Genomic DNA, 15,802 nt, shown 5'->3' with positions numbered 1-15,802 from the left:
ACATGACGCTCACACAGGCGGGAGCGTCGTGTCTTGCGCTGTCCGCGTCATTTACGTTTCTGAAATAGTAACAAAACCACAGTATTTAGCAGAAGGTCCCGCGCCCAGGCACTTCTATTAAGCAACGAATGATATGTTGCCGTTCTCGCTAGCTATGTATAAGGTTAGCGAAACGTACAATTTCTTTTGAAGGCGCCCTGTATCTACAACGCGAAGAACGACAAACATTGAAAAGAACATAAAACGACACGAACGTCGCTGTACAACGGCATGAACCCTAAGAGGCAGTTTGATAGGCCTAATGTAGATTGAACTTGAATAAGGGGGTACCGGCAAGACACAAAGGACGCCTACACAAGGAAAAGGTGTTTGACACGGACGGACGCTGGACGTTCAACTGTACTTTGTAGGAATTCATACTGCCGCACATGACCTCCGACGCACGCGCGTCTTCTGCTCCTCCCAAGGCGCGTAGTTTAATGTAGTTTATTGAATTTTACATCCGAGAGCCACAGTTTAGTTGCGAGAGGCGCCGAATAGTGCGGTACTTTGAACTAAATTTGACCACCAGGGATTCTTTAACGCCCACGTAAGTCGAAGTGTACGAATGGTTTGTGCCTTCATCTCTGATCATAATGCGACCACTGCAGCAGGCATGCGAACTAGCGACCTCGTAATCAGCAGCGGAACAATATAGATCCGCCGAGCCATCGAAGCGGACAGGCGGGTTCAGCGCGCAATGCTTTCGAACGCGTAACTGACGCAACCAGCTCGTCTGACCATACTTGCTACCTTCAGCCAGAACAATTGTCTGAACGCCCAAGTCCTGGCACTGAACCGCGCACGGCACTGAGTGAGAAAGGGAGCGAGCTTCTGGAAGCCTACCAACGCTCTGCGGCAGAGCGAAGCCACTCGTTCTTTTGTTCAACGCAGCGCTTGTTCACTGCCAAGGCGTTCCGGATCTGCCTCTGATGTAGCCCGCGTACTCGGGACTTTTCGTCTCCGCGGTGCCGCATTCGTTTATACGCCCCTAGATTCTGCGTAGTTGCAAAACGCGGAAAACTGCGCGCGGCGTAAATGTTTACAACGCTCCGGCGAGAGCCTTGAGCAAAATATAGCTTCAGGGTTTGCCGCACTGTTTTCTGGAAAGGCGCTGTATGAAAGCGAAGAAAATGCCGGTAGTGTAACAGCTGCACAGTTTTAAATCGTGTCCGGAACTGAGCTGGCATGTCGTTTCCTTGGGACGTCTGCTCTCTTGGCACCTGTCGTATCATAAATACCCTGCAGTGTCTTGCTGCATTAACCACCTCCTCTTTACGCGTTAATTGCGAGGCGAAAATTTTAACGTATTTTATTTAGAACGACATGAAAGGGCTCCACCAGTTGTCGTCTATACATAGCTAAGTAAGGACATCGCCAGCGAGCGATGTCCTTACTGTTGTCATTCTGGACGAAACAGACGAAACAAGTACTGCTTATTTCTTGCTCAAACTGTGAATGTCGCGTACAAGGAGAAGGACGTTTTCTAACTTTATTTGCTTTCGTTGGCGCGAGGATTTGCTCCCATCAAGGGTGAGATCACGCGCGACATTTGCGTAACGATTCGAGCACGTCTCAGTTGTCATAAGGGCACGGAACATTGAACCTCTTGGCGAACTTCGGACTATTCGCGAAGTAGAATATTTTCAACGTGACTGCAGCGTTTCGCAGCTCTATGGCTGCTGCCCAAGCCACACGAGCGGCTTTCCTGTTTTTGTATTATTATCTCCAATGATGTTCACAATGTGAAGGTCCTGCACAAAATAACCCGACCTCATGTGACGCGTTTGCAAAGCGTTTGTTGTCATAATATATGTACTCGGGTGCACTCAAGTGTACAGTCACAACAAATCGCTTCTCGAACGTGAATGCATAACTGTCCCATGTACCGTGAAAAACATTAGAATGGAGTACTCTGAATTGATTTCAAACTGTGGAACCTGAATTTCTGCCGAAGAAGCCTGTGCACTTTGCTCTTATCTATTTGCGGTCATCGCTAAAAACATTGAGAAGGGGATATCCCGTCAAGTATTACGGAGTCGATGATTCGAAAGAGGAGTCTCGCACAATCTAGCTTACCGAGATGGCGAGCTCTAAAGATGAAAACCTGCTTGGCGGCTGAGATCTGGGGCCAATTTTAACGGATGTCAAACTTTGCTGATGTGGTACGACCGCTGCGTCTGGAAGCAAAGCCGACGACCTCTGCGCCTATACCTGAGAAGCGCGGTTCGTTTCGTTCCATGGTTATGCCATGCGTGCTGATGGACAGTTCACGAATTCATGCTTGCAACAACATTCCCCTAGAACGACACGCAAGAGACGAAAAGACGAACGACGGTTTTTCTTAAGGGCGCTGCGGATTCAAGCACGAACGTGTACCAACTTTCTTGAGCTCCAGCTTTTCGCATACCTTCTGTAGACCTCACCTGTGCCCCGTGAACTTACTGTAAATACGAAGCCTCCAAAAGCGCTGCACAAGCTATCCGAAGACGACGGCATACGCGCAGTATTTGGCACAAGGGGTGACAGCGAAGAACCCCGGTGACAGACGACTAGGGTTGGAGAACCAACGCGAAAAACGAAAAGAACAGCAAGAGCTGAACAAGTGAACAGCGAGGCAGCGCGTTGCCAGGGATTGTAAGGGAGTAACCGAGCAGGCAAGCCAGCATACAAATGGACGGCGGCATGATTGACTTGGGAAATGGCTCGAAGCCCAGGCGCGCGACCCGTGCCTCCAGGAATAGGCCACGCGTACCGGTATTGTTCGGAAATCTATTTGTAGACGGCGGTCCGAGAAAGCCGCGCCGGCGCGGCATCGGTGAAATGTGAGAGGCGGCGTCGCTACAGACGGAGGCCCTTTCGACGAGACGACGTATTGTATGCACGATTCGAAGAAGCGGATGTGAAAAAAAAAAATAAAACGCGGACACAAAAGGGTAGAAGACGGCAACACGAATGATTAAGTAATCAACTGAAATGTTGCGCAAGCGACAGAAAAATAACAAAAATAAACAAAACTGTTTGCACGTGCCTTGGCGAAGGCAGTGCCAACTCGCCAGCCTTGGGCACAAGTGTTCACATTTGAGAGATAGCGGCTCAGGCGTGACAGCTCTTCGTGGAGGATAATCGAAGGCTGCCTTACGCGCGCACAACCGCAGTTACTGATATGACAAGCCTTGACGACTAGATGCCCTTCGTTCTCAATAGAACTTTACTATCTTCTAACTTGAGAGTTCATAACGACTAAACTGGTTAACCCGATCTCAATCTGTTTTCAGCTGGTCAGGAACAACTTCAGATAACCGAAGGACGAGATAGCAGGGGAAGAAATTGTTGACTTTCGGGGGACGTTTTCTACGTGAATATGTATGAAAAACAAAGAAATAATATTTTTGTTTATTTTTGGAAGGTACGAAGCGGTACCTTATCAAAATCGAAGCCTTAACCACCGTTTTTAGCGGCCTGCACATTCGCTCAAAAATACGCTTCGTCCAAATAACAGAGAGGTATGTATAGTACCTTACTGCAGAATTATCTTGATAGGGGACATTATGTACGCTGAATAAACTTGGTGCCGATGTTATAACGCCGATTCTCTAATCGACGATTACAATAGGCAAATATAAAATACACCTGGTTACTATCACGGCCTAATGCATATCGACGAGAACCGATGACACCGCAGCGGCGGTTGTGGAGGTCAGGCGGTGACTGTGCGAAACGAAACGCATAGTTACTTAGGCTCGAATCTTCCGCGAGTGTATGTAAAATACAGAGATGGCAAGACGAATTGTACTGCAAAACACCCGATTACTTTCCCAGCGCATGATAGCCAACCACAGAATCTTTCCCTGGTTGGCGTACATGCCTTCTCTCATTCTTTTCTCCGTCGCGACAAACATACATATAGCGCTCGCAAAGGCGGGATATGCTACGTTGGTGTTTCCGAATTCCTACAGGTTTTCGGTGGCGACCATTCAGCGACCAAAGCCAGCGCTCCTGGCACACCGTTGCCGGTGGCGCAGCAGCGGTAGGAGCACCAGACAACGCCATGAGGAAAGCCGCTGACGTAATGCCGGCTGCTCTTCGACCGTGCATCTCCGGAAGCGGAGGTCAGTTAGGAGGAGGCGGCGTCTTGGAACCGACGTGTGTAGCAAGAGGTGGGGGGGGGGGCGAGGTTCTGCTGATGTTGGCACGCTCTCAACATGAACAATGGGGGGGGGGGCTAACGGTTCGCCGCACCGCACCGAAGGCCGTGGTGAGAGACACGCGTATACTCGGCACACTTTCAAAGATAGGGGACTGTGCCGAGAGGAGGAAGTGTAGCATCGATGACACCCTGACGTAAGGAAGTCGTCAAGCCGGATTGAACGAGGGGCCGTCAAAATAGATGGCCTGGCCGATTGGGGGAGAGGGGCGCCGACGGCTTCGGTTGGAAGCGTAAGGGTAGGCGCGGCAATCGCTCACCAATCGGTTCCGGAGGCTGTAACCCGCTGACGGCCCCCGGTGATGCAATCTTGTGAGGCGTGTTTCGAAGCGTTGCTGATCAAGTTTGCCTAAGTGCGTCCTTTCTGTTCTTTCTTTTTGAAGACGGTTCCGTTTACTGCACTGACAGGCATGAGGCGTGAAGGAGACGCTTCTCCACACGGGTTGACACACCGAGGAATGCCTAGTTTTCTCTCGCCTGCACGCAGGAACAGAAATGTAAGCGCATCTCAACAGGCCTAAATACAGCTTGCGTGCGGCTGACTGCGCTGGGTATGTAGAAAGGAGCACGAGCACTTTTGCTCACTCTGCCAAATTTTTGACTGAGGACATTTGGTTTCCGTACTTCCAAAAGTAACTTCACGGACGTAACTACAAAACTTCGCAAGTACAAGATGTAAAATTATGTGTTAAGAACTATTGAACTCTTGTTAAAAAAGAAATGGGGTGACTATCGTTTTGACAGGGTTATAATTTGGCACAGTGGTGTGCGAGAGAGAAAGTACTGCTCTCGCAAAGTGTTTGAGGAAAGGCTCAGCTATTCGCAAAGGAATCACAGGAGATGAAGGTGGCTGTATGGATACAGGATAGCTGTATAACTAGAAGAATAACAGGAGGTGAAGCGCTCAACCTTCGCTGATCATTCTGTGGATAATCGTGTGTATCCGTGAACTGAGCAACATTTTTTTTGCGTACAGTAACCAGGCAGCGCGAATGTCCGCATTAATAAACAGAAGAGGCGACCGGGTCCCTTTTAAACAACTACACCTCTTGACAAATGTTCTAAATGTTTGAGGCAGTCAGGTGAAATGCTCGTAACCAGCATAAAACTTGGTTCGCTTTGCCGAGTTGGGGAAGAAACCGAACCGAAACGAAGACGGAGAAAAGCGTGCTTCTTGCTCTACGTTTTGTCAATAGTGGCCCAGGAATACAAACGTCCTCATGCTTCGAACGGGTGGTTAGTCTTAACGCCCATGGCGACTCGAGCTTTCCAAATCTCCGGAGCATATCCGACGCAGAACCCCGCTGTTCTCGTGTGAAGAACGATCTGTCGGGCAGAGCGCGGTGCGCAGACGGCCTTGTACTTCTGCTTTTAGAGCCCTGGCGGCCTCGACGATGGGGGACGGCAGTTTTTGAGAAAGAATCTCCCGAGATGAAAATATGAGCGAGGAGGATGGAAGCATGGTCGATGGGTTCCCGAAACGGAAACGGGTCCCGGTCCCTGGATAGTACAGATGATTGCAATTAAAAGTTTGTGCGCCGCCATCTTGCACACGTCAGCACGAAAATTTTGAAACTGTATTGCCCAACTTGCGGTGCTATGTATAGGAACGATATTCAACTAGAAATACCTCAACACACATTTAGCCGAGCACAAGCAACAAATTGACAAAATTCTGGAAGTGTTATTTCTACTGGCCACCTTCGTACAATCTTGAACTTCAAGTTCGGGCAAAAGTCCAGACATTATTATAGCCGGCACAATAAAGACATCTCACACTATCCTTACGTTAATTTCACCAAGCAGTAACTGTGTGGAAATTCCCCTACATGCCGAATCCTTAGAACCAAGGTAGTTTGTCACCTAACTAAGTAAAAGGTCCTGAGTAAGACATACAACAGAGAAACGCGATAGCAATTTCGCAAGAGCCGTAAGTTTAGCGGTCTCCTGGAATCAGGGAAACTTGTACGCTAAAATGCGCCAGAACTGTAATGTTCTCGTATTTCATGCATTGTGTACTAAAGATATGGATGTTTGCGGGCCTCGAACGAATGTATCGAGGCCTAGAAATGGTGCTGGCTCGGAGAATCTTCGTAAAAGAAGAAAGGGGCAGTATCAGGTAACACTTAGGCTCCGTGCTCTACTATTGTGGCGTGAACTCTTCTTGATGGCAAGTCTGGCAACTGTGCATAAACGGGTATATGTATAACAAGACTACCGGCATACTACAGGCTCGGGAGCAGCTAGTTCTCTAAACGCTTCACAATGACATCATTCACTCTCAAACAAGGCCCAGAAATACAATAAACACCTAGGCATTACGCACATATTATAAGGTACAGCGTGATTGTGGAGCTCTGGATAAGTACAGGGGTGAGCCACTAAGCCTACATGAGAACATGAAGGGGTAGCCTAAGGGGGAGTGCGTGCTTTGCCAAAACCTTCAGCCGAGTCAGCAGGCAGCGGCGGGAGCGCAAGGCAATTTTACATGCTGGCACACATCGCGACTCCTTGGTATAAATAAAACCAAGGAGCATATTTGCTTCAGCTAACAGACCTCGCTAGCCACGTTAACGCCAAACGGGCAGTGCTGGTTTTATCTCTGATTAGGCGCTAAGGGTTGCGCCCGTGATTTTTGAAAATATCAACGTTTGCTTCCTTCACGCCTCGTATGCGGAATGCCTCAGTCAGTGCCTCTACCGAAATCTGATGCCTTTTCGCAGTTTGTTAAGGCCGTTCGTTTATAATTATTAGTTATGTTTCTCAGACTTCTCAGGAACTGCTTATACGGCATGACTATCATATCTTGTCGAATATCTTTTTCTAAGTTAACCTATACTCCCTGGATTGATTGGAGTGTTGGCCTGATGTTATTCGAAATTATCGCTGTGAATATTTTGAATTCAGACAGCGAGTAAAGGGTCTAGAATTTTTCACTTCTTCGGCGTCTCCCTTTTTGTAGATTATCATCATGTTAGCATTCTTTCAAGTATCTGGTGCTGTTGAGGTCAAGAGTCACTATTTCCCCGGAGCTCGGAACACAAACATCTACTTAAAAAAACATGCACTCTTATGAGCGCTCGCTACAGCGACTGTTTTCCGGGACCCTTTATAGCCACGTCACATCTATCACTTATAATTTATTGCTACACTGCCAACTCATTAACAGTGGCCTGGCGCTGTTTAGCCATACCTGGCCCTTGCGCCACAAAACACCACATTCATCATGCGAACGTTCGAGCGTCGTGCCCTTATCATATTCGATACGATCCCTCCTGCCAAAAATTGTCGTGCACTTCGAGTTCTCTTGGACGTGTTGTTCATGCAGGGGTCTGCTCCATTTTGCGCTCTACCAACGTTTCAACGCGACAGCGTTAAGGGCCCTGTGTCGCAGGAAATCCGGCGTCGGCGTCGACCGTCTTGCGAGGGAAAAATCATTCCGAACCCCGCATACCCAACTACGCAAGCGCTCCGTGTAGCGCAGAGACGCTACTGAAATAATTGAATTTCTCAGAGTAAAATGCGTCAGAAAAATCGTCAAGTACGACTTACACACAGCCTGCAGACAGGATAGCGTCGGATTGCAATTTGAATATACGAGAGAACATAATTATGTTACGCGGAAGCTCAACTACAAGCCCCTTTTCCAGCGTTTATATCATTCATAAAGCGGCGTGCCCGGTTCCCGGCAACATCATCCAACATCAGCCCATGCAAGAGGCCGCGTTTCTACCGGAAAGCTCGCCTTCGTTCGTAGCGTTCGCCGCCAGCGTTTCCCGGCAAACATTACGGTTACATAAGCTGCAGTTGCCGGGAAGCGTGAGAAGCAGTCGGGCATCTTTTAATGCTATCGCGTTCCATCCTCAAAGGCGCAGCTTAAGCGTCCTCCAATGTTTTGTTTTCATTTATTTTTTCGCTGCGTTTGATTTTGTGCTGCAGATGCACGATAGTGTGTTCTCTTGCATGCCCGTACACTGCAAAACAAGTTACACCCTTAAAAGTGAAAAAGGATGTAAATATGTCTATAACTCACGCCATTAGGGTGTTATTTATATAACGGAAACCCAAACGGTGTGAGTTATAGACAGATTTACACTCCTTTTCACTTTTAAGGGTGTAATTTATTCCACAGTGTACCTTATTTTGCTTAATGAATTTTATAGCGCACAGATGATGTGAGCAAAGCTCATATTTTAAAGCACAGCGAATAACTCGTTTGCTCCGTTTACAGAAGAGCACTGAGAGATACACGCAGCAATTTTCTTCGACTTACCAGCGCTTCGCTGGCGGCTGTCTGTCTCGTAGTGCCAGACTACCGTCGTGCAAACAGTGACCTGATGCTTGCTGAATATAACGCAAATATAAAATTGGAAACGTCTGTACGTCTCAGTGGCTGCTTGCGAATCAGGCAACTTGTAAGATTGTTGAACTATGACGTACAGCGTAGACCCCCTGCGCAAGGCCGCACGTACTTTACAGACGTAACAGTCGTAACCTGGACATTGAATGATCTCGCCAGGCATATGAGCAAATAAAAAACTCTTAATTAAACTGTCATTGCAGCTGCGTATGCTACGCTTGCTACCTTTATATGTTAAAAGTGGGTATAGGCATAGCGTATCGCATCCAGCAGTTTTAGGTGACAATATCGGATGCGACACCCAGCCGACACTCCACTAAAGACATTTCACTGTAGCTATGCTTCGGCGCTGTGACTGTTGCCAACGCTTTGAGTACAGGTGGTTATATATGTACGCTTCGAGTAGTAGTCTCTTCCCTGAGGCAAGCAAGGACAAGAAACAGGCCACGCGACGTTGCGGCACGTGATTATGGCACCGGGCTTAAACTGTTGCGGGACTCACGGTGATCTTGAAGGTTCCGTTTGGCACCGGCTGGCCTCCGAACTTGATGTTGACCTGGTGCTCTCCCTGCTCCTTGACGCGGTAGAAGATGGTGAACGTGCCGTCGCCGTTGTCCTCGACTGCGACGTCCACGTCGGGTTCGGCGCCGGCCGCGTTGGTCAGCGTGCACGTGACGGCACCCTTGCCGGCCTGCTTGGCGTTCACCGTGATGCTGTACTCCTCGCCGATGGTCACCTTCTCTTGCTTCGTTTCCTCTGAAAGGACCAAACCGCGACGAAGACAAAGCAGCTTTCAACACATTCATTGACAGCAGCAGTAGTGGCTGCGCACGCAAAAAGTACACGACAGAAATCCGCAACGTTATGTACGTTCCGCACGTTGAAAGTCTGACTGGTGCGTCTTAAAACGTAGGTGTATAATCCAGCGCTTAATCCCGCGTGCAGAGACTACGAGGCATGCTTCTAGAGTTACGAGGAGTTCACGGCCGTAGAAAAGACCAGTCTGTATGTTGCGCACAACGGACACTCTTGTCAATGTTTGCTGACAGCAAGCCGCTTTGAGGCATTGTCGTACTTTTGAGTGTGAGCGCCATATAGCGTTGGCGGTGTGTGTTCTTGTTGCATATTTCGTTTCATATTCAACCTTACGTTAGAAGCAACACGCCAGGTATGCGGCCAAGCAGCCTTCTCGTTTCCGATGAATAAATTACGTTCCCTGTTCGCACTCGTGAGTGTCGTCGGAGTTAGCAAGACTGCGCGCCATTTGAAACGTCATCCAGTTTTTGATGTGTCAGTACAGCGTTGTTATATAATCGACGGGCTATTCGGGACCAAAGAATGTGGTTGAACAGTGTAGCATGCTGCTTTTGAAAATTCAAAGCGTGTTAGTGTCGACACGGTATGATGCTTGAGTGTTTTTAACTTATTTAGCTAGTAAAATGAAAGTACAAGTACTACTCTATGCTTAAATAGCATGTGAGGGAAGTGATAAACATTAACTAAGGAAACTTGCCACCTCTAGGTGACTCAGCGCACACATGAGAAAACCGCAACACTGGCGGCAGGTAGCCCACCCCCCACCTCCCTTATTTGTTTTTTGCCCGCAGCTGAACGTCATTATTCTAGTGCAAAACTTCAGTGTACGTCCTGTTTTCAATTATCTTTAGCGCAGCTTGTATTCGATTATGAGACTCCTTGCTGTCACGACAAAATGACATGGAGGGAACAGCGGCAAATAGTACATTGCTAAGAGGCCTCCGCGCTGCATCTTTTGTGATGAACGCGTACCAACCTGCGCAACTTTCCGCACTTTTGTGTAAACCTTGCTCCTGTTCTCACACTCGCGATAGTCCTTTTTTTGTTGTTGTTCGTTCGAAACGCGTACACAGCCCTACTGCAAAAAATGAAGGCGGTGTGATACGCACCGCTGATCTTGCACTTGTCGGCTTGTCCCGTGGGCACGCTGTCGAGGGTGACCGGCGATCCTGGCACTTCCTTGCCGCCGTACTTGACGGACAGCTGGTGCTTTCCCACGTCCGAGAGCACGTACTGGCCGCGGAACGTGCCGTCGTCGTTGTCCACGACGCGTGCCTTGCGCGGCACGTTGTCCGGACCCTGTATCATGCGAGCACCGACAGGCTAGATAATTAGCTGCGCATCCTTTTCATTGCATGTCGAAATTCTGACACCTTCCGTGAGAACGGCAGCACAGTAGGCTCCCGCGAAGTCGACTTCGGTTAATTCGACTTTCCGCTTAGTCCGAACGCACTGCACTGTCTCGACGAGAAATCATGCATTGTTACGGAAGGAAAACTTGTGTAGGTAGAATAAAAAAGCATAATTCTTCGGCTAATTCGACCCCCACTAGATTTGCCGACGCCTTTTCATGCTAACAGTTTTCTAAAAAGCTTAATGGCACAAGCAATTCTACTGACGCCGCTAGTGCTTCCCTAGGCGTCGACGATGACGGCCGAAAGCTGTTCTACAGGGAAAATGACGACTTGCGCTGTGCTCTGGGCGATGTTCTGAAGATTTTGTCAGCATCGATGACAGTGTTGTGGTCTTTCGGCCACTGACCGACAACGATGTGTGCATGTATTGTAATACTGCATTGGAAGCAGTCTGTCGATCACGAGCGACTACTTAAGCAACAAACGATTTTGAATTCGTTGATTTCGTGCCGTTTATTAACTTGATTTCTCGGATAATTTGACCAAATCTTGTGGTCCCGACAGGGTCGAATTAACGGCAGTCGACCGTATACGGAAATGTGCAGTTCAGTACGCACTCATTTGGGCTTTAGATTATGTTCTTAGGGCCACATGATTCGCGACATATTATGCTGTTGTTGTTAGAGCGAATTAAGAGCAACTGACATTGACTTACCGTTCAATGTTTGTTACAATGCCGGTAGCTGGTTGATAGCTGGTTGCTTTATTGTTGGTTGATTGATTGATTGATTGATTGACTAGTTATTGATGTAAGGGGCGAGGTTGCTAATCTAAATGGTTGTTTTTCTTCATTACTTTAGTACAATAAGTGCACGTCTAATCGAAGAGCCTATTCATCAGATGTGCGCCGTCGAGGAAACACGTTGGGTTAGAATGACGCGCGAAAAAACACCCCAACTTCGTTATGCTTTTCATCCTGCTTGCAATAGAGTAATGCAGTCGCAGGCTCCGCAGCGAACAAACCGAAACGCCACGCACCTTGACGGTTACTTCGGCTTGGGCGACTCCCGCTTCACGAGCGTCGATGGTGAACTCTTGGGGAACGCTGGCGGGCACGGGCTTCCCGTCCAGTCCCACGAGCTTGACGTTCTGTGGCTCGCAGGTCGGCCTCACCTTCATCTTGTGCGGGCTATTGGGGATGTCTTTGTTGTCGTACGTAATGCGTACATTGCATTCGCTCTTCTCAGGCGGCGGCATGTAGTTCACGTCGTACGTGCCATCCTTGTTGTCCTTCACGGTAGGCTTCTGGGGCACCGGACCTGCACCAAAGAGTGTGCGGCAGATGATCCGCGCGTGACAAAGCCCGCGTCACAACTATTCTGTTTTTTGACAGCTTCAGCACACTCATTAGGAGCGTTGTTGTTGGCTGCTCGTCAACTTTACACGGCAAGCAAAATGTAAACGGACTTTCAGATCTGATGAGGCATCACCGTTGAAATGGCTCTTACATGTGTGAATGCGCATGCACACAATATTGAGGAATGAATTGTTGACAAGCGTCGTACCGGCCGTGAAGCTTGAGGTTGAAGACGACGAAGTCTTAATGACGTTGATTAGTCGATGTTATTGGCGCAAAGGTCCGAGATTGTCAGAGAGCTCGAAACACGAGGTAATCATCGAAGTCTTATCCGAAAGGTACATCAGGTGCTTTTGGGACAGTCTTCCGAACTTATTGTCGTGGTTTGGAGTTCCAGTTTGCTTTCGAGAGAGATGAAGATAGAGGGTGACGGCTTCGACAAGCATGCAAGCCTTACCCTAATCATGTAAATTACCTCTTGCCTAACTGTGCTTTGTATATTGCTTGATATGGGTGGGATTGTCACATCTGACAAGGTGCCGCCAAATGGCGACGGCAGGCCCGTTTTTTGTACATTTAGTCCACGGAGCATCAAATCATATTCATATAAATCTAGTTCAAGTACGTCGGTCAGAGGACATCCCATTAACCATTTTACTCTTCCTAGCGCACGCCCTGCGTCGACGTTTGTCGTTTGCACGCTTACCTTTTTCCGATGAGACCTCGACAGCCATGGGTGCCTTCCCAACTTTCCGGGCGTCCACGGTGAACTTCTGCGGTACGTTGGCACGGCAGTTTCGCGGTTCCAGGCCTGGGCCGTATGCCACAACCTTGGTAGGATCTACAGGGGCATCGACGGGCACCTTGAATGGGCTTCCTGCGCAGGAAACAGAGTGTCACAGTTAGAATTTGGGGACAAATCGGAGCTACCATTTTAGGATCTTCAAAATTACCGCTCGTTTTATTGGTATCTATGCAGAAAGAAGTTCTGGTAGGGTTTTCATATCTCGAGAGTTAAAAGAAATATTGCCCGTTTTCCATGACCGGGACCCTAATTCACCGCCAAACGAGGCACTCTGCGAGATTGAGCGATCGAAGGCGTCAGTGATGGCAGCACGACTTTTCAAAGCGGAAGCGGTGTCAAATTGTTGACGTGGTTCCGCGGTATTGCAATTTGATCGTTGCGAATAGGTGCGGGTCTTACGTCGCAAATTTTGACCAGTAAGAACACTACGTGACTGCGATTAAGGCTGTGCTTCATATATAGCGTTATAGCGCACTATAGCGCTCTGCTTGAGTACTACAGCTTCAATTCTAGCGACTCACCGGCCAGAAATTTAATTATTCGAAAACATTAACGAAGGTATTGCTGACACCTTGACTGTGATCAGGACTGTATCTGATATTTCGTAAGAGTGTCTAGAAAATGCAGAGTGAAACGCCCTTAAATTTCGCCTATGTGCTTTGGACGATGCTGGGACGCTAAGATGTGCAGAGTGCTACCGAAGGTTTTGCCGTATAAGGCCGAAAGCGGATAGCTTGTGACACATTCGAAAGATCTCGGACTCGAGCCTCTACAGTGTGGTGCCTCGTGAACTGCGTACGCCGTTCGCTCACCGGGTATGTCCTTTCCGGCGAAGCGCACGGCGATGTCGTAGTCGCCCTGCTCGGTGGGGACGTACTCGACAGTGCAGGTGCCGTCGCGGTTGTCCTTGCAGGTCATCTTGGCTTCCGTCGGTCCCTCGATTGCCAGCCCCAGACCGCCGGGGCCCGCACCACGGGTCTCCACCGTGAAACGGTTTGGCTGCGAGAGTGTGCGGGTTGCGTTAAATCGTTTATTCGCCGTGTACTATATCTTTTTTTTATTCGGTAAGGGCATAGGCGGTAAAAGCTAGACTCTTCCTCTGTCCTTCCTGAGCAACAGTAAACCGTCCTAACCAGATGGTAGATGAGTCTCACAACGAAAAAGGTTGGCACTTTTGGGCGAGACCTGGGCCGCGTTTGTACGACCTGGGCCAAGAAAACACGGCCCATCGCAACTGTGCGATTTTGTGGCGCTGCTTCGTTCGCAGGCACTGAACTGCTTCGACGATGTAGGAGCTCCAGCGACTGTCGAGAACTCTACCTACACGAAGATGGTCAGGGTCCGACGACCGTAGGATTGCCACGAGGGTTTGTACCCGCTTCTGGCTCGATTACGATTGGGCTATATATACATTCTCCTGGAAAAGAAAGGCCGAGGAATTGCGCTAATTGGGTACAGGACAGCCGCTGCATTGAATCGGTTGACGTGCTCCCCACCTGAACTATATGTGCTTCTTGACGACATACAGATAATACAGACGCACAATTGCAAGCTATATTTTGTTTCATTTTTATATATCTGCGTCTGTCATTGCTCACGTGCGCTCTCCCTCTAAAAAAAATCCACATATTTGGAACCTCAAAATTCTTGAAGGAGAAGCTTGACGCGCAAATCCCATCGCAGCTGCATTTGTTTGCTTGTCGTTTATACTTCGTCGCTGAAACTGAAAACTTTCATTTCGTGTCGTTGTTGCCCACTCACTTGGTCAAGGATGCCCTTCTCGAGTCCAGGTCCGTAGGCCTTCACCCTCGAAGGGTCGCAGCCCTTCACGGCCATCGTCTTGAACGGCGATCCGGGAATGGGCACGCCGTCGTAGGTTAGCTCCACTTCATGAGGACCTGCGCATGGGAGTAAGGGAACAGCAACGGTCAACATTGACACAGAAACGCTAGTGCCTATGTGCGTTAACTGCGCTACGTTGACACGGTGACACTCAACGGCGCGAAAAATGAACGCTAACGAACATGTAGAACATGTAAAAAATTAAATTAAATTATGGGGTTTTACGTGCCAGAGCCACTTTCTGATTATGAGCCACGCCGTAGTGAGGGACTCCGCAAATTTCGACCACCTGGGGTTCTTTACCGTGCACCTAAATCTAAGCACACGGGTGTTTTCGGATTTCGCCCCCATCGAAATGCGGCCGCCGTGGCCGGGAATCGATCCCGCGACCTTGTGCTCAGCAGCCCAACAGTAGAACATAATAGGACACAAACAATGTGTATTCCTTATGTTCCGTCATGTTCGCACTTTGTGCTTTTGCAAGTTCATACGCCAGGGATGAACGAACTTCTCCGGATCAGATTGTTTCTACGTTGTCACAGTCATGGCAGTTTGCGTCACATATAGCGGCAGGTGGACTCAGGCGTGGAGTGCTATGCTGCAACGGAGAGCGCGCTTGAGTGGCATACCTTCCTCGTGCGGTATGTAGACGGACCGGTAGGTGCCGTCTCCCTTTGGCTGGACGGCGATGGGGATCTTCTTGCCCGATGGCGTGGATAGAGTGCAGGTCACGCGAGCGTCGCTGTTCGGGCTAATGGCCCGCGCGTCGATCAGCACCTGGGCTGGGGCCTCCAGGAACACCGCTGCACCGCGTCGGAGATGAAAAAAAAGAAAGAAGAGGCGTGAACAAGCCGTCAGATGTAACGGCAGTCTTCGAGTGCAGCGACTTCTCGCGTCAGCTGAAGCAGTCTACCCTAGCGAGCTTGAGACGTCGCGATCCTTCGAACAGCGTTCGCATTCAGCTACAAGACCACTCAGCTGTAGGAACGCGCATTCAGTTAAGGTTGCCTTCAGCTACGAA

The 15,802-nt window shown here is 49.0% G+C and overlaps 2 protein-coding genes across 4 annotated transcripts in view; one reads left to right on the top strand and one right to left on the bottom strand.

The window, feature by feature from the left end:
- cher (filamin A protein cher) overlaps window positions 1-15,802 on the bottom strand; it is a gene marked incomplete at its 5' end in the record, with an annotated part of 117,286 nt that overhangs the window by 26,798 nt on the left and 74,686 nt on the right. Inside the window, 7 exons of the mRNA XM_075697610.1 lie at window positions 9,109-9,362; window positions 10,532-10,721; window positions 11,816-12,096; window positions 12,841-13,011; window positions 13,752-13,938; window positions 14,701-14,837; window positions 15,411-15,584. Coding sequence (XP_075553725.1) covers window positions 9,109-9,362; window positions 10,532-10,721; window positions 11,816-12,096; window positions 12,841-13,011; window positions 13,752-13,938; window positions 14,701-14,837; window positions 15,411-15,584 — 1,394 coding nt within the window. The remainder of the gene's footprint in view (window positions 1-9,108; window positions 9,363-10,531; window positions 10,722-11,815; window positions 12,097-12,840; window positions 13,012-13,751; window positions 13,939-14,700; window positions 14,838-15,410; window positions 15,585-15,802) is intronic.
- The window catches only part of LOC142585720 (uncharacterized), a 120,388-nt gene continuing 109,081 nt past the window's right edge, over window positions 4,496-15,802 (top strand). The window contains exons 1-2 of one of the 3 annotated variants that reach the window (XM_075696697.1): window positions 4,496-4,743; window positions 14,207-14,306. The gene's annotated coding sequence lies outside the window, so the exon portion shown is untranslated. Of the gene's footprint in view, window positions 4,798-14,206; window positions 14,307-15,802 lie in introns of all 3 variants that reach the window. The other 2 variants (XM_075696696.1, XM_075696695.1) reach the window with 2 other exon arrangements.

The sequence above is a fragment of the Dermacentor variabilis genome, chromosome 6 (assembly GCF_050947875.1).
Source record: "Dermacentor variabilis isolate Ectoservices chromosome 6, ASM5094787v1, whole genome shotgun sequence".
Lineage (NCBI taxonomy): Eukaryota > Metazoa > Arthropoda > Arachnida > Ixodida > Ixodidae > Dermacentor > Dermacentor variabilis.
This window is presented reverse-complemented; position numbering and strand designations above follow the sequence as displayed.